The sequence below is a fragment of the Aegilops tauschii genome, chromosome 2 (assembly GCF_002575655.3).
Source record: "Aegilops tauschii subsp. strangulata cultivar AL8/78 chromosome 2, Aet v6.0, whole genome shotgun sequence".
NCBI classification, from domain to species: domain Eukaryota; kingdom Viridiplantae; phylum Streptophyta; class Magnoliopsida; order Poales; family Poaceae; genus Aegilops; species Aegilops tauschii.
This window is the reverse complement of record NC_053036.3, coordinates 634,901,107-634,919,169: the sequence shown is the minus strand read 5'-3', so window position 1 is coordinate 634,919,169 and position 18,063 is coordinate 634,901,107. Positions and strand designations below refer to the sequence as shown.

Here is an 18,063-nt window from a genome sequence, read left to right as displayed (position 1 = left end):
CTCACCATAGCTCCACGGCGAGAGGGCTGCACGCGGCCCAGGCCGCGCGCAGCCCGCATCGACATGGGTGGATCTGGGCACGCCACCACGAAGCTGCCGCGCCTTCCCCACCCGCTAACCTGCAGCACCAGAACTGGAGGGCCGCCGCCCCCCACCAGCAGAGCTCCATGGTAGAGGGAGGCCGCCCGCAGCCGCAGGCACCCACGCGCCGTGCCGCGAGCCGACCAGATCTAAACACCGCCGCAACGCCATCCCCGATCAGCCCGCACGCACCACCACCGCGCCGCCAGTCACACTGCGAGCCCACACCGCCGCCGGACCTAAGCGCCGATGCACCACCACGCCACCGCGCCCGCCGCCAAGCGTCGCGTCCCCGACCGGCCGCCGCAACCCGCGCCGAAGCCACTGCGCGGGGAGACGAAAGAACCCCGCCGCCACCAGCGACGACCGGGCTTCGCCCGGCCGCGCCCTCGGACGGCGACGAGGGAGGAGGAGAGAGGGGAGGGAGGCCCGGTGGCGGCGGCTAGGGAACCCTCTCGGTCACGCGCGGGGCGACGCGAGAGGGAGAGGGAGAGAGTTCTTTCGGCTTTTGCGGCTCGTTAAACTGCCAAATTGGCTTTGGCAGTTTGCTAGATGTAAAATAAAACTAAAATTCAGACCTCATTTGGGCACTCTATTTTCTTCTGCGTTTCCGTTGAAGGTTCACCATTTTCTACTTCATGTCATGGAACTCCATTTTCATTAAAGGGTTGTTGGATTTGGGGCCAATTTCAATAAAACGTAGATTCTGTTGCTATACTAGTACTACATTCACATGTTACTTCTATGGTTGGATATAATCTATAACTCTGGCATCCATTGTATTTGGGAGGAAAAGGAGAAAATATTTCATCAAATACATGAAGGGTAGAATTGAATTTAACACTCATTCCTATGCCCAAGTTCCATTTTACACGGGAAAAATGGACTTGTAAGGTTGAGCAACGATAAAACCAGATGGCAAGTCCGGTTAGCTATCTCAAAACCAACAATGATGATAATTATGATTAAAAATGCCAAAAAAATGTTAACTATGTATGATCAGTTTGTCTAATTCACATTTAGATGTTTTTTAAGTATGTCACATCTAAACTCCCACAAATATATAATGCAGCAACAAGGAAAAAAAAAACTAAGACATGTATGATAAGTATTGCACCACATTTTCATTCTCTTATTGGATCGTGTGCGGTGCAATTTTGACACACCAAGCACTGCACGACACTAAACTAACTAATCTTCCTGCACGGCGGCAGCGGCTTGCCGCACAGGCACAGGTTGTGCGCGTACGCCGCCGCGGGGAACCGGTTGAACGGCGGGGCCTGCGGTATCCGCCCGCACAGCTTGTTCCCTCTGAAGCTCGCGTGCCGGACGCCCGTCATTCCAGTGAAGTTGTCCGGTATCCTCCCGACGATGGCGTTGCTGGAGAGGTCCAGCCACTCCAAGCTCGCCATGGCCGCCATGGTTGCCGGGATGACGCCCCCGACTCTGTTCCGGGAGATGTCCAGCCTCTCTAGGTCCCCGAGCTTCGAGATCGAGCTCGGTATCTGGCCACCGATGGCGTTCCTCGACACGTCGAGCCACTTCAGGCTCCCGCCGCCGGCGAAGTCAGGCAGCGCGCTGGTGAGCTTGTTCTTGGACAGGTCGAGGCGCCACAGCTTCGGCAGGCCGAACAGTGACTTCGGAATGGGGCCTACGAGCAGGTTGTCGTCGAGGGCGAGAGAACTCAGAGACCGGAGGCTGCCGATCTGCGGTGGAATCCTGCCGGCGATCTTGTTGTGGCTCAGCGACAGGTCGGCGAGGTGCCGCAGGCCGCCGAGCGACGCCGGCATCTCGCCGGAGAAGCTGTTGTTGCTCAAGTCCAGCAGCGCCAGGTTCTTGAACCGCCCAAGAAATTCCGGGACGACGCCTGACAAAAGGTTGCTGCTCATGTCGAGGTACTCCAGGCTGGACAGGCTCCCGTAGCTCGACGGGATCCCGCCGGTGAGGCGGTTCCCGGCGAGGTTGATCTGCTGGAGACCGCGAACATCCCCGTGCTCCCGCGGCAGCCGGCCCTCCAGCCGGTTGCCGGCGAGCGAGAGGTAGCGGAGGGAGGTCATCCTGGACAGCACCTTCCCGGGGACGCCGCCGGCCAGCGCGTTGCCCTCGAGGTAGAGCTGCTGGAGGCGCACCAGCCGCGAGAGCGCGTCCGGGATGACGCCTCCGATCCGCCCCATGTCGCGGACCACCAGGGACTCCAGGAACTCGAGGCCGCCGATGGAGGGGGAGATGGTGCCGTTCATGTATCGACCCGGCTGCGACTGCAGGCGCAGCGACACGACCCTCCCGGTGGCGGCGGCGCAGGCCACGCCCTCCCACCCGCCGCCGCAGCAGTCGTCGCCGGCCCACGTGGCCAGGATGCCCGTGGTGTCCACGGTGATGCCGGCCTTGAAGCCGAGCAGGGCGGCACGGTCGGCGGGCGAGCACGGCGGGGTCGGCTTGTCGCCGCTGCCGGTGCCGGCGGCCGCATGGCCGGACAGTGGGGCGGCGGTGGCAAGCAAGAGAAACAGAGCACGAAGCATTGTCCTTGCTCAAGTACAAGTTGTATACTGGTGAAGTGGTGATCGATGTGACGCGAGCACACTGTATTTGTAGGTGAGCTGGTGGTGCAATGCAATGCATGGGAGCCTCAGCCTCGTCGGCATTTACTTTGTTCATGCGTCGGGGCCTCTGCATGGAGCCTGGGCAAGCTACTCCGGCCGGCACATTTGAATTGGCGCCTTTTGGAGCCCAACGGCTCACATGCGTCAGACTCCTGTATTAACTGTAGCTTGTGTGTGTTTGCAAGTTCTCATATACGCTGTCGTGTTGTGCAAAATACTTTTTTCTTCAGACAATCATCCTCCTCCTTTATCCAATGAGGACTGTTGCATCGTTTACAACCATCGAGGTCACCTCCTCTGGGAGTGATTCCATCCAAACATTTGGAGGGTCCTAGCCAATTCATGAGCTACTTGATTGTTATCTCTATTACAATGATCATAGATGACATGATTAAAATCTAAGGACATGTAATAGCAGTCATTGAAAATGGTAAGTACGTACTTGACACTGAAGGAAGAGTTCCGATCCTTCAAAACTGAAATTACCTCCAAACTGTCCAATCTTGCTACATCCCATCGTACGGGCCAAGTTTATACCAAATCACACTGCTATAGCAACAGTTGTAAATGAATCTAACATATATCAATCCTTCCATTAGCAGCGTCTTACTGATGGAGTATCTTGAAAGGTCCCTACTAAATACTTCCTCCATGTAAGAAAAATTGAAGTTCCAAGTTTTTCTTAAGTTAAATATCATTAAGTTTGACCAAAACTATTGAAAAAATATCAACATCTACAGTGTCAAATTAGTTTCATTGGATTCGCTGTACTATACATTTTCATATTATGTATACTTTATGTTGTAAATATTAATATTAATATATTTTCTATATTCATGATCAAACATAAAAGAAGTTTGACCTAGGACAAACCTAAAACCTGAATTTTTTGGAACAACGGCAATACATCTCACAAGAATTACATTACTACTGCCACCCAACCTAGGTACTGCTATCGAAAAGCATTTCAGCAAACTGAAGCAATGAAATTGTTCTCTTGTTCTGCAATAGCTAGCGAGATAATTCACCGCTTAAATCCAGATTGCAAGGTTCAAGCAACAGAGAATTCCATAGCTGAACATGACCTAATGGCCTCGAAATGGTTTTCAACTGTGTAGTTCGGGCCACTGACAAGATACGTTGCCTCGTTAGCATTAACAAGGCGTAACCTTACTGGAGCCAACAGGTGCTACAACATACTATCAATAAATAACGAACAGGTGATACAACACGACCAGCTAAACATACTAGACAACAAAAATTCATCCGGGCCATGACCAGCTTCTTAGGTGTGTAGCTCGGGGACAGAAACTCCGCAGGGCATCCCTTCGCCCATCGCAGCAAGTTATCGAGCCCCTCTAAACATTACCACTATTGCCAAAAGCAAACCTTCAAGACAATAATTAATGCAGGCCATAAGGATCAGTCCAGCGGCGCGTTCTCTTTGATCACCGCTGACAAGTTTGTAGCCGCCTCTTCGTTTTTCAGTCGGAGTAAGTATGTTCGAGCTACAACATTGCCACCATCTGATTCAGACTGCGCATCCTGTGAAAATACAGCACGGATCAGAGTCATACTGGGTGACATATGCGCTGCACATATAGCACGATGGTACTTACTGAAGTGTGAAATATCGAGGCAACCGTGTTCTTTTGAACACTCATTTTTATCCCCTTGTAGATCATAGCATTCAGAAGAATCTTGCCGACCTGCTACCAGAAATCAGTCATTAATATTTTGTTCGCAACCAGAAATAATCTGACAGCAGTATAACAGATAATAGTAAAGGGGAAAGGGCGATTTCAGACAAAATGCCAGCCAAGATGATAGAAATATTCAAGAAAAAAATTACTAAAGCACTAAATACTGTATGAAACCCAAGACAAATGAATCTGATCTACATTTTAGAAACAGAGAAGTTCAGCAAACACAACAATAGTAAAACAATTACAGGAGTGAATACTTTGCAAAACTATATGAGATGCAGGCATTTCACGTTTGAGATGCAACTGAAGACAAATGAACTTGGATTACTGTATGTCAGCAGAAAAGGGAGAGCACATACATCATTTCTGATAACAACTGTTGGGGTGGACTCTTTTGAAGCTTTCTCTGCACCCTCTTTACATCTGATAGAGAGCTGACCGACACCAATGTCTTTCCAACCCTTGGTAGCATCATCATGCTACATGAATGGAAAAAATTGTGAAATCAAATGCTAAGCATATTTTACAGAACACTTGGATAGTAGCACTGAGGAACATAAGTTATAAATCTATGAGCAAAAGTATAGTGCTAAACAGGGATGAGTGGAAATAATACCTTCACATACACCTTGCATTTGGCTTCATGAACGACAACTATTCCTTTCTCTTCTGCTTTCTTTACAGAAGGGCTGCTTGGTTGCTCGGCTTCAGCATCTGACCATTCAAACAAGAGTGGAATTAAGTATTGAGGAGCGCGTCCAGTGATAGGGGTTCAAACAAGAGTAGAATTAAGTATTGAGGAGCGAGTCCAGTGATAAGGGTTGGCCACGAAAGAACCTAGTTTAAGTAAAACAGTTCCTGATATCAAAGAGACAAGAAAAATTCACCCACACACCCCTGTCCGTGCGTGCGCTCAAGTCAATTATTACTAAAGTTTATGTTACACCATCATCTATTAAAAAACAGCATAGGTACCCCCTCAGTATAAACCACCGTTGTTTTTTTGCTGGCGTGGAATCCTACCAGGGAATACACGTCCGTATGACATCTAAATTAGCTGTAAATAATCAGGTTAGCATCTTGAGTGGCTGGGCCTGAAACTCCCAGGCTGGCAGAGACTAGCTTTGAAACCTTCAACCGCTACCCCACAGCACACTCCTGACTCCAGCCTGCGCTATGCAACAGCAGTGCTCGACAGATTGTGCAACACTACCTCATCCGCTGCTCATACTCCACCCAGGCGGAAAAAACAAAGAGCAGCTGCAATGTCGAACATGTCGGTCTCAACACCTAACAAATCAACCTTGGAAGAGGATTAATGCAGTAGGAATATAAAACGGCTCACTGGCAGCGTTAGACATATGAATTAGACTATAATTTAATTTTGGGATGGACTCAATTTTTGCTTTAAGAGTCATGATCTCATAGAATGTGACAATGGGGCAAGATAACCAAGCCGTTAGATCAATTCTTCTTCTTCTTCTAAGCCTTTTGTCCCAAACAAGTTGGGGTAGGCTAGATATGAAACCCTTTCACAAGGACTTCCCAGGAGGTCACCCATCCTAGTACTACTCTCACCCAAATGGGTTTCATACCCAAAGGACTGGCTAGTTTTTACGTTGGCTCGCCAAGCCTATCACAACCCTTATATATGAAACCCTTTCACGAGGACTTCCCAGGAGGTCACCCATCCTAGTACTACTCTCGCTCAAATGGGTTTCATACCCATGGGATCAATCAAGACAAAAAAAAGACATTCTTGCATGATAAACTGCATCTTGTACTGAAATCTTGAGCATTCCTTGAGAGACAGTGGGTGGGTGGGGGGGGGGGGGGGGGATTGGGGATGATGATCCAGTGATGTGGTACAATTAGCTGATGTGGGAAATGCTTTTTGCCACTGTGGAAATGTTAGATGGTGCCTGCAAGTAGCAGGCGAAAACCACCTACAAGACGCCATTGAGGGTTGACTTATACAGCAAGATAAGAGATGACTAGATGAGGGTGTTCCTTAGACGGTTGTATAGCTGAGGGTGTACACTGAATTGTCATAACACGGGTGGAGCGGCAAATTGGACTTTCTCCATAACTTAACAAATTGGTAGGTACACACCTTCATCCGCATCAGCTGAAGCTTCAGCAGCTTTGCTGTTTCCTGATCCTGAAAAACAACAATAAGAAAATTTGATTATTCCATCGACCTAGAGGGCTCGTAATACAAAATCAATTAAGTTCCTACAGCACCGTCAATAGAATGATCAAATTGCCTTTTCATCATCAGAGTTTCACGTGTCTGTGTGTTAGGCAAAACCAACGAATGCATCAAGCCAATTACATGTTTTTCTTTTCTGAACTGCGTAGGAAATGGTAATTTGATATTTGGGTCAAATGTAAACAGAAACATGGTTAACTTTGGGGCACTTGATAAATAATATTGATTAATATTAGCTCTGATATGGATTTGTTTGTCAATTGCCATTACACAAAGTAGGATATAATGTTTCCATGGGGCAGAACATACATGTTTGGCAAGGATAGAACTGGTTGACTACGAAATAAATAGGGAAACACAAACAAAAATGGCCCAGTAGGATTTGGTTGGGTTGACGATATATCAATCATACAACCTGACAATAAGCCATTACAATTCAAAGCTTTGCCATTCCCTTTCAAATATTGTGAACAGGCCTCATCCAAATAAATGCCACAAATACAATTATGGGAAATATACACATGAACCAACCAATCATAAAGGACGCACTAATGCCAAGAAAAAGAGAAGTAAAATACCAGTGAAAATTGGTTGCTGGTTCATTGAAAACAGTGTTGAGGTTGGCATGTTAAAACTGGAACCAGGGGTAGAAAAAATGGACGGAGTAGTTGGTGTTGAAAAGCCGTTATTTCCACCAAACTGGAAAGTCGATTTGCTGCTATCGCCAGGCGTGTTAGTTGGTGTTGAAAAGCCGTTATTTCCACCAAACTGGAAAGTCGATTTGCTGCTGTCGCCAGGCGTGTCCTTGTTATCAAATATGCCTGCACATCATTATGACACAATCAACATAATAAATATATAACTACCAAGTCTGCAAAAAAATACAACAAGCGAAATACAATATGGCATATAAAGGTATAAACTGGTGAATAGTTATACCGCCAAAAGGTGTCGTTTTCTTCTGAGAAGGGAGTGAGAACATATTCGGTGAGCTTGAGTTCTGAAAAGCTAGGGAGCTGGCTCCTGTAGTTGGACTCTTCTGTCCATTATCTGATCCTGGCTGTACCATAAACTTGCTATTGACAGTTGCTGGCGTAGTAGTCTTCTCCTCATTGGCTGGACTTGGGGATGAAACAGCTGTCGTGCCTGCTTTATTCTGCCTAAGCCAATTGACAACATCCTTGAAATTTTCCTAAGGGGAGAGAATAACATGAGATCAAGACATTATGACTTTAAGAGAAATCTGACTGACTGCTGACATAACATCTGAGTGCCAAAATACCATCTAAGCAGTACCCAATAGGTGACGAGTTCAAAAGTAGTATGTGCTGGCAAAACAATACTCCATCCAGTTCACAAAAAAGTGACGTTTGGATATTGGCAGTCTTCAAATATAGCTTTGATCAATAGTTCAAATTCTGAAAATAGTTCTTTACACAAATCCGTGCATATGATTTTCAAGTTTCCAGTTTAAATATTAAAAACAACATAGAAGGTCAAAGTTTTCAGAGTTTTGACTTAAGACATGTCCAAAACGTCACCTTTTTGTGAACAGGAGGGGGTAATCAATTACAATTTACAAATAGTTTTTTATTGCATGGAAGGTTGCATAGGATAGTAATTGGATGGTCTGCTAATCATATTTATCAGTAACACACTTGAAAAGATGACAACTGACTTATTAGTTACACACTCGAGAAGCTGTAACCTGGCTCTGATACCAGATCGTTAGAGCCTTTAGATGAGAGGGTGTAGCCGTGAGAGGCAGGAGCTTAGGCCGACGAGAAGTTGAAGGGTAGGCACTGTTGAGGGCACAATAGGCAGCAAGGAAAGAGAAGAGTTTAGAGACAAGACTAACTTTACTAATAACTTGAGATTCACATACAGCCTATAGCTCCTTATCCATTGAAGCTGGAGACTCCAACTCAAAGCAACGGAGTGGAAACCTACAGAACTCTAATCCTGGTCTGATATGAACCTATCAATCTGGTATCAGTCCAGACTCTATACAACTCCAGGATCCAACAGGGAGTCTCTTGTTCTGATCCAAACTGCTGCTAAGGTGCAGGCAATCCTAGTGTATTCCCCACGTGACATGATTTCACAAGTACAATTCCACAGTCAACATGAAAACTTAGCACATCCCACAAATCTAAATGAAAACAAGGGCATATGGTAGTTTGATATTCGTACTCATAACATGGTTCATCTTCACATTGTTGTCTGGTTGTGAACACTGTTGATATCTATTTGTTCAAAAATTCCTAATAATTTTAAACTAATCCTAGCAACTCAGGAAGCAAACTATACTCTGTATACTGGTATACTAACGTCCACAAATCCACTACACATGCACGCCACGCACAAAACAAAGCAAATTGTGATAGCGATACATTTTTATCAATGGCCACAGGTAAATATTTAATCTCTAGTTAAGGCCTGTTGAATAAAGAAAACACCTTAGAAGCTTGTGAAGCTTACCATTATTTCAGAAGCATGGGATAAGTAATCTTTCACGCCATCCTCCCAAAGTTCAGCTGGATGGTTTTGCAACTGCGATTGAACCCAGCTGCTCAAAATAAACAGGTAGATGAGTGTTTTCTCACATCGCACCAGAGGGAATACGCAGCATGAAGGCCGAAAATGTAATAAAAAAAATTATATTCAGGGATCTCTAAAAAATATGGTAGTAACTGAATATTCTTTATGGGATGACTGTGGACTAGATATCCAGAAAGGACTTTAATAACTAGAGCTGAAACAATAAACATGATAGGACAATGTACGCCACAAAATTTCAGATTAAGTGACTGAGATGACGCGAGGCAAGCTATAGCAGATGAAGAAGTGCCCAACCTTGCAAACTGGGCATTTAGTGCCCTCACGTGCCTGTTGGCGGCCTCGGCCCGTCGAGGGTCTAGAGCAGCGGCTCCTGTATGGGGAGACTCTGCCCTGTGAACGTCCATTACTCTCTTCCTTGACAGCTGCGAAAAATGTGCAACGAATTAATAGAGGCATATTTTACAGCAAGAAAAATCAAAAGTATCTAAGATACAATCATGTTAGAGACCACAGAAGTACAGCTGCAAGGCTCGCACGGACACAATCGTAAAGGGGAAATTTTTACTGTGCAGCGGCACCGGTGTGGGATTGGCAATAAACAGTAGAGCGTCTGCGGTAGCGCGATGCATAGGCGATGCGCGTTCAGCTACCAAAGTTTGAGGCAAAGAGCCGGGATGCCAGGGGCGGATCTAGACGGTGTGCCGGACCGGGCGTGCGGCGGCGCGCCCGCCCAGGCCAGAAGTTGTGAAGGTCCGGTTGGGATTTAACCAATCGCTGCAGAAGAGCAACGGCGTACCTCGGAAGTGGGCGAAGGCTGCGGGCCGGAGCGCGGGGCGTCCTGACGAGGACGAACGGGGACGGCGCCGGCGCCGGCGCGCGAGGGACGGGGTGCTGGGAACCGGAGGGGGGAGGGGGTGGTGGCGGAGAGGGCGAGAGAGCGGTGCGGGGAAGAGCGGGGACGGCGGGCGGTGGCGGCGAGAGGCGGGCGGGGGTGGGAGCCGGAGGTGGGAGGGAGGAGGCGTCGGCGGCGAGGCAAGTAGGGTCTGGGAGAGGAGGAAGAGAACAGAAAGGTGTGGAAGGGAGGAAGGCCCGCTCTCAGGCTCTCAGCGCTGCCAATAATGGGCCTGTCGCAGGCCGGTCCGTTTAGCGCACGTGATTGGTTTTTATTTTTTGAAAACAATAATAGAAAATACATGTAAAAAGATCAGCTTTTTTTTACAAACTTCTCCTCCTTTATTCACTTAGCAAAACAGTGGCATCATTTACAAGTAATGGAAGCACCTCAACCGGTGCCGACTCCGCCCAGAGAGAAGGAGAAAACTTAACTAACCTAGCAAGTCCATGAGCTACTTTATTACTCTCTCTATTACAATGATAATAAATTACATGATTAAAATTTGATGACATGAAAAAGCAGTCATCAATAATCGCACTTGCTACCGAAGAGGAATTGCCTTCTTTCAAAGCTTCCACAACCTCCAGGCTATCCGAGTTCATCACGATCTTGCTACACCTAGCAGTTCTTGCTAGGTTCAAGCCAAATATGATAGCCAATGCCTCTTCAATGGGAGTCATAGCATATATCTATTTGTTCATTAGCTTCCGCAATAAACTTCCCACCGTGATCTTGGATGACTGCCCCCACCAATCCCTGAAGGAGATCATGATAAAAGCCAACGTCTATATTTAATTTCATGTATCCATGCATTGGCTTTTTCGATGCTTCTACACGTACCTTTGCCCTCGTAGAACATGCAATATTAGCACCACTTTGCGTAAAGTGATGCTAATACAAAATGTACTCCCTCGGTTTCAAATGTAAGACCTTTTAGAGGTTCCAGTTAATACAACTACATATGGATATATATAGACATATTTTAGAGTGTAGATTAACTCATTTTGTTCCGTATGCAGTTTATATTATAATCTCTAGAAAGGTCTTATATTTAGGAACGGAGGGAGTAGATAACCAATAATAAAACAAAGTGGCGGATTTTGCAAGATAAGTTTTGAACACATTGCATTTTTGTTTATAAAAACCAGTGGAATAAAGGTAACCGGCGTGTTGTTTGGAGTTTGACTTGTGGATTGTGGTTCCTACGTCTTTTTATCTCTCACCGTCGTGCTCCCATGTGTGGAACCTAAATAGGAGGAATTCTTTTTCTAATGATGGGTAATCCAGCTATACTTTTTGTTCACCAAAAATACATTTGATTTATGATGTTTTGCGTGTTTGTAGTTTGTCTCTGTGGCTGTGAGTGACAGAATTTTTTTTGTCTGCAAAATAGAAGGGGATACCAATTTTATTCGATTTGCTCATCCGTTGGTGCCAGATATTTATCAAAGAATAAGTGGCTCAAACTCATCTAGAGAGAAGACCATTATTAGCAACTATCTGTTTCCATCCAACACTTTCAATCTAGTATGTATATAATTTTCAATTTTTTTCTTCCCACAGGGAAGTTTCTTGGTGACAGACAGTATTAAGACAAAAATTACACTAATACGAGAAAACAACATGTGTTAGTAGCAGCAAAGATTTCAGCTAAACAAAGCCAACGATGCCGCTGGCAATCAGCATGACACGTACAGGGCCACGGCACGACACTCTGAACACTATAAGTCCCAACTTATAAGTCCCAAGTCCCTAAAAAGTTTCTAACTGTTTGGTTCCTGGGACTTATAAGTCCCTATAAGACCATATTACAACTATAAGTCCCTATAAGACCCTAAGTCCCAAATGCCCACTTTAAGTCCCTAAGTCCCAAAGGCCCACTTTAAGTCCCTAAGTCCCTCCTGTTTGGTTTAGATGGGACTTATAGGGACTTTTTTAAGTCCCTAAACCAATAAGTCCCTGGAAACAAACACCCTCTATGTTGCACGGATACTTGGATACGTATCGGATACGCGATACGGGGATACGCCCGATACGCCAATTTTCTGAAAACATGGATACGGCGATACGTTTATATATAGATATTATATATATTAATTATTAAAAATATTGAAAACAAAATAGAGCTTCTAGGTCAAAACATGCCTCAATAGGATTATTCCCTTTTGTTTTCTTGCACTTGGTCCACTTTCATTAATTGGCAGTGGGATTTTCTCAGGTTCGTTGTTCCAATCAGTGCATCGACTCTCTCTTGCTCACCTTTCAATTGCACACGAACATTGACAGTCATGTTTTGGCATGAACTCATGCCCATGTTGGGTATCTTCAAAAGGTGCGTCTTTACTATTAAGGGGATTTCATGTCGAATGAGGGGTTTCAGGTATCCAAAAAGTATCGCAGAAGTATCCTAGGAGTATCAAATATTATTTTCTTTTTTAAAATCAAAAAATCGAGGGATACGGGCCGTATCGGGGCAGTATCCGGCTGGATACGCGCGCTTTCTGAAGTATCCGCGCAACGTAGTCTGAACATGGTTGCCTTTCTTGCTGCCTGCTGATGCAACCGTGGGGAAGCACGGCGAAGGCGGCGATTTTGGGGGAAACATCAGGGGATTGGGAGTAGTATAAGAGCATCTCAAACAGCGGCGCCAAAAGACACGCGCGCGTGGTAAACTATCACTTTAGCGAGTGAGAGACGTTTTGGCACACTCCAGCGACGGCGGGAAACTAGGGCGCGGGGGAGACGATTGCGCGCGCGGGGAAAAAGGCGGCAGCGCGCGCGCAAGATTTGGCGCACCGCTTCGAGCGCGCCTATAAATTGCCGCGCTCGCCACGCGGCCTCCACACTGTCACGCGCGCTCTCCCCTCTACTCTGCCGCTCACACTCTACTGCTCTCGCCGCTTCCTCGCCCCCGCCACCACCGCGCCACCATGTCGCCGAGCCGCCGTGGATCGTCTGGCTACCGCGGCGTCCGCGAGCGCCCGGCGGCACCTACTACGCCGAGATCCGGTCCGGCGACGTCCGGCTCGGCCTCGGCACGTTCGGGACCGCGTACGAGGTCGCCCGCGCGTACAACGCGGCGGCGTGGCGTCTAGGGAGGCCGCCAATGCAGATGAACTTCACGACATCTTCACGCGTGAGCAGGCGCAGAACGTCGCCCTCCGCCTCGTCTTATCACGGACCAGGACCGTGCGGAGCACCGTCGGCGGCAGCGCCGACGAGCGAGCCATGGCGGAGTGGCGCCGGCGCCACCCGGAGGACGTCTGGGCGGAGAACGCCTCCTGGGCGGAAAGGACGGCAAAGCGCCGCGCGGAGCGGTTGGAGAGGCGTCGGCGGAAGGCCCTGGCGATATCGCAGTGCGATATCGTTGAGGTAGGTGGGGTGTCGATCTTTGGGGATAATGATCCTCGTTGGGAGGACATGTGGATCGATACCTCGGACAACACCAGTCCGGACGAGGACGACTCGGAGTAGGGTGTAGTTGCACCATAGTTCATCTAGTTGCACCGTAGTATGTAGTTGCACTGTAGTTTTATCTATCTATGTATTGTTTATCGATCTATGCTATGAACTATGTAAAATATCTATATATCGTTTTTGTTATCTATGAAATATGCATCGTTTTTTTATTTAAAAAATATGTATGCAATGTTTCGTGCGATAGCGCGCGCGCAACATTTTAGCGCGCCTGCTGGAGCTGCGCGCGCGTGCTGAATTTTAGCGCGCCTGCTGAAGCCAACGCTACCCGCCGCGCTTTTTCAGGCGATGGGCGCGCTGCAAAGTATTTTTTAGCGCGCGGTGCGTTCGGCGGCCGTTGAAGATGCTCTAAAGAGGTAGTGTACATGAGAGAAGCATCAAACTCCCGCGGTCAGCGGAGAAGAGGGAGACATGGTTGCCGCTGCCCATTGCTATGCAAGATGCATGTGAGAGCCTTCCCGAGATACATATAAATGACTTTATTAAAAATACAGGAGTGGCATATAGAGTATGAATTACTGGAATATGTATGTAAAACTTATATAAATTGTTCATGTGTTCATACAAACTTATATAAATAAATCACCAAAATTACTACACAACAAAAGGAGATCGGTGCCCGGTGAACAAAGAATTTCCAGTAAAACCAGATTGATGTTGAATAGTCACCTTGAAGTTTATGTATAAATGACACTTGACAGCCAGTATGTTGTTCACTATTTGCTCAAACTGCAAAAGTGGCACCCTATTCAATCCTGGATCTAATGGGCGACACAAAAATGTAATTTCCCAACCTGCTATGAAAGAGAGAAATGCAAACAAAATACACTGAGCATGCAATATATTGCTTGCTCCCAGCCCATGAGGGAGTTTTGGAGGGAGTTCGCCGAACACACATGCCGCCGCCGCCGCCTCGGTTGTGCCCTCCATGCCCGTTTCCCGCACGCCACGCGGAGAGAAGATGGGGTGGGGCAGCGCGCGAGGATTGGATGTGAAGGAGGTGAGGTAGGGATGTCGAGAAGAAGGACAGTCATCTACGTACATTGGTGGGGCGGTGGCACTGGATTTGACGGGAGCCCCGATAAGAGATTGGGAGGATCTAGAGAGCGCAGGACACACAGAGAGAATGGAGAGGAGGAAGAAACCGAGCGAAAGATCTCCGTGAAGACGATGCAGCGGTGGAACATGCGTCTATACCATAGTTGGCAGCAAAGTGCACACAAAAATTGTACCCAGCCATATCCCAAAGTAATGCGCGCGTCAGGTCGTGATTGGTTGATTAAAATGTCAAGAAAAAGAAAAGAAAAAAGCATCAAAAGGAACTTAGTGAGATATAGGGTTCGGGGGATAACTTGGAAATGATGGGAAAACTCAGGCCTGCAACATACGCATTATTGTAAATTTAGTCGCATACATTGTACCACCCTATCCAGATCCCACCAGTTAAATACCTAGCAAAGAATGTATGCTCATGACAAATTTCTTGAATTTCACTTTTCTTTTCTTCTCATACGTCTCACAACAATCAAACATTAAATTCATCATGGTGGATTCTTCAAGATGAACTCGAAGAAAACCCAAAGAGTGCCCAGTGTTCCAAGCATCCCTTTGCAGAAAAAAATGCAGCCATCCATCCAAGCCCTTCATAATAGTCTAATGACCGATGACTGATGACACGTTACCTTATCGGAAGGTACTCCTATTCCTCCAAAACCCAAATTCCCTGACCATGAACCCAGAACCCAGCTGGTAGCTCAAGAGGACTTCTGTAGCAAGATGAAGATATATGGCAACGTGCCATGTAAAATTCCAACTTTTGTGAGCCTGGACATAGTGCTTGGGCAGGACAAGCAGAGGAACAGCGAGGGACACAGGAAGGCACAGCAGTTAAGGCTGAACCCGTGGAGTTCATTATTAGGCTCAACAAAAAAGATAAGAAAAGGAAGACCAGGTTTAGACTTGCTCACGTCGTGCAGCTACGAGACCTACGCGCTAGCCAACTGCGCCACCACCACACTTACTGGACTACAACTCTACAAGCCAAACAAACCTCCTTGTTAGTGACAGGGCCAAACAAATCATGGATGGCTCCTGATTCTGTATACCTGCGAGTATCAATGAGGGATTTTGACCTCGTTAGTTCATGTATCAACAAAGTTCAAACCAAACATCACTCACAATTCAAAACAAGATTAATTTGGCTTGTAGTCCAGTAATGAGCGAGACTCAGAGTGCATACATCACTCACAATTCAAAACAAGAACCAAGAAAAAAATATCGAGCCTACAACTCTAATATGTTTTAAGCCTGGGATTTTCTTTCACCGAATATGAACATGCTTCAGGGTAACATAGCTAGATAAAAGAAGAGCAGTGACATTCTACCAACATGATATAAATCGAGCCCTTAGTTGGGAAATTCACACACAAAGTTCAAACCAAACATCTGTTTTATCAGCCATACCAATAGGCAGCACACAGCAGGCCCTGTTTCGAAGGGTTACAGGTTTATGACGTATCGATATTCAAAATACAGATACACAGTTACACGAGACTCCCAAAGTTGACAGACATTACATCAAGGGTCACAGTGCAAGTACTGGCATTTCACAGAACAGAGAAGGCCACACACTGGAATACTGCACATGAAGAGACAGGCAGAGATACCTCAGTACCGGTATTTGGTGGAGTAATCTTTGGGAGCAATCACCAGACCACGGCCCTTACGAGCTCCTCTGTAGACAGTCTCCACGATGTCAACAAACTCTTGCTTGTCTTTCATTGCCCAGTTGATCTTGTTGTTGTTTCCTGTCCCAAGATCAATCGTGATGTGCTTGTTGCGGAAGAAGAACATGACCATTGACGGGTCGTACAGCTCGTACATGGTGTTGAAGTCAGGAACCTCGGTGATGTCAACAAGGTAGATCACGGCAAAGTTCTTGATGGTCTCAGCCACCCCTGAGAGCACCTCATCCATCTATACATGAACAAATAGATAGTCAGAAACTCGTAATGAAGTCTAACAACATACAACCATGCTAGATTGACGTAGAACAAAAGCCCCCTAAAAAGTTAAACTGCAAGTGTGCAATCAATAATATAAAACCGCTAAGAAACTGTATTCCTCGCACAAAGTAATAAAACAATTGGCCGTTAATAAAAGAGGGAAATCGCTCATACCTTTACTTCCTATAATGGCTAGTTCTACTTCAACTTAATCAAGCAACCAGTTGTGAACTTCTACAAATATATATGTGAGTTGCAACCTAGCCCTCAGTGCACATAGAAGCTTTACTTCAACAAAAGGAGGCATGCGAAAATCCTCCTCTGCCCTACTACAAATTGAAAATCCTCCCACTTCTACCCTACTCCAAATTGACCAACTATCTTCTGAGACTATGCACCTAAAAAGAATTAAAAGGCAATCAATATATAACATTTATGAAATGACTTGAGAGGTGTATTATTTTGTACGTACAACACATTGAAAGAAGTTGCTGAATGAAAAGGAGAAGCAGAAATCACTGAATTTCCTCGGAATTGCGTGATGGGGTAAATCATGTCAGTAGACAATGGCCAGTTCTACTTCAACTTAACCAAGGAACGGGCTTGAACTACTCCAATTATGTTACAGGCAGAAAAACATATGTGAGCAACTATCTAGCTCATTAAAAATTAGAAGCGTTATTTCAAGAAAAACAGAGACATGCACACGGACGTCCTCCACTTGTGCTACATATCCAAACTAACCACCTATGCTCTGAGGCAATGGAAAGGTGCATGCAGGATGCGTGGATAGTACCTGCATCATCAGCCGAGATTCCTAAAGACCAGCTCAGATATTTGTTGTATTATAACAACACATATTGCAGCTAGTCCCTTAAAGCTTGCTACTCCACGAAATTAACATGAGGGTGAAGTGCTCACAGAAGCTAATTAGCGAAATTAGCATGAGAATTCCTGCCCTAGGGCGAATTTTTTTTTTGCCCGGTTTGAAAAAATCCAAGACCAATTTCAGGTACGACAAAACTAGGGTTTCGTTGGTGGGGGTGGAGTGGGGGTACCGTACCTGCATACAAGTTTCGTCCCAGTCGTGGCCGAAGCGGATTAGCACGAGGCGCTCCTCCTCGGCGAGGATGGCCTGGTCCACGGCTCAGCCGGAGTGCAGGTGGGGGAGCAGGTAAGACATACTATTAGCTCTCGCCGAGATTTGCCGCCGCCGGCTGTGTAAGGCTCAAATTACCAGGAACTCTAGATCATGGCGAGCTCTTGTATTATCTGAGGAAATTTTAAGGAAAATTGAGGATACAAGTGGTGGATCGTGAGCCAAGAGACCCCGAGTTCCGTACGTAGTCTAGGGTTCTAACTAAAGCTAAGATTATGCCAATATTCTTCCTGGTCTCGCCCCTCCTCTCACGTGCCTTATAAGCTACAGTCCACGCGGACAACACTGTTACAGTTCACAACGGTTACAGACAGAAATAACAGTACTTCAGGGTGAAACGGTGAGGATCCATCCGAGCCGTTGAAC

General features: G+C 46.4%; 2 protein-coding genes and 1 pseudogene across 2 annotated transcripts; all 3 read right to left on the bottom strand.

Moving 5' to 3' along the window:
* Positions 1-686: 686 nt before the first annotated feature.
* LOC109756656 (uncharacterized) lies at positions 687-2,620 on the bottom strand. The gene has a single exon (XM_020315503.3). The coding sequence runs from the start codon at positions 2,598-2,600 to the stop codon at positions 1,269-1,271; it is 1,332 nt and encodes a 443-aa protein (XP_020171092.1). The 5' UTR covers positions 2,601-2,620; the 3' UTR covers positions 687-1,268.
* A 1,111-nt stretch (positions 2,621-3,731) lies between these two features.
* LOC109756652 (uncharacterized) lies at positions 3,732-10,291 on the bottom strand. The gene is made up of 10 exons (XM_020315502.4): positions 9,958-10,291; positions 9,456-9,583; positions 9,081-9,168; positions 7,539-7,791; positions 7,178-7,420; positions 6,501-6,548; positions 5,004-5,101; positions 4,747-4,866; positions 4,301-4,390; positions 3,732-4,226 (listed from the first exon to the last, which is right to left on the bottom strand). The coding sequence occupies exons 2-10, from the start codon at positions 9,563-9,565 to the stop codon at positions 4,104-4,106; spliced, it is 1,173 nt and encodes a 390-aa protein (XP_020171091.3). The 5' UTR covers positions 9,566-9,583; positions 9,958-10,291; the 3' UTR covers positions 3,732-4,103.
* A 5,313-nt stretch (positions 10,292-15,604) lies between these two features.
* LOC109756654 (thioredoxin-like protein YLS8) lies at positions 15,605-17,721 on the bottom strand (annotated as a pseudogene).
* Between the last annotated feature and the right edge of the window lie 342 nt (positions 17,722-18,063).

Excerpts from the sequence above, each read along its gene's own strand:
- LOC109756652 (XM_020315502.4), bottom strand. The coding sequence starts at position 9,565 with ATGGACGTTCACAGGGCAGAGTCTCCCCATACAGGAGCCGCTGCTCTA. Across the intron at positions 7,421-7,538 it reads GAAAACGACACCTTTTGGCG|GCATATTTGATAACAAGGAC; the intron begins GTATAACTATTC and ends AATGATGTGCAG. Across the intron at positions 5,102-6,500 it reads TTCAGCTGATGCGGATGAAG|ATGCTGAAGCCGAGCAACCA; the intron begins GTGTGTACCTAC and ends TTGAATGGTCAG.
- LOC109756656 (XM_020315503.3), bottom strand. The coding sequence starts at position 2,600 with ATGCTTCGTGCTCTGTTTCTCTTGCTTGCCACCGCCGCCCCACTGTCC.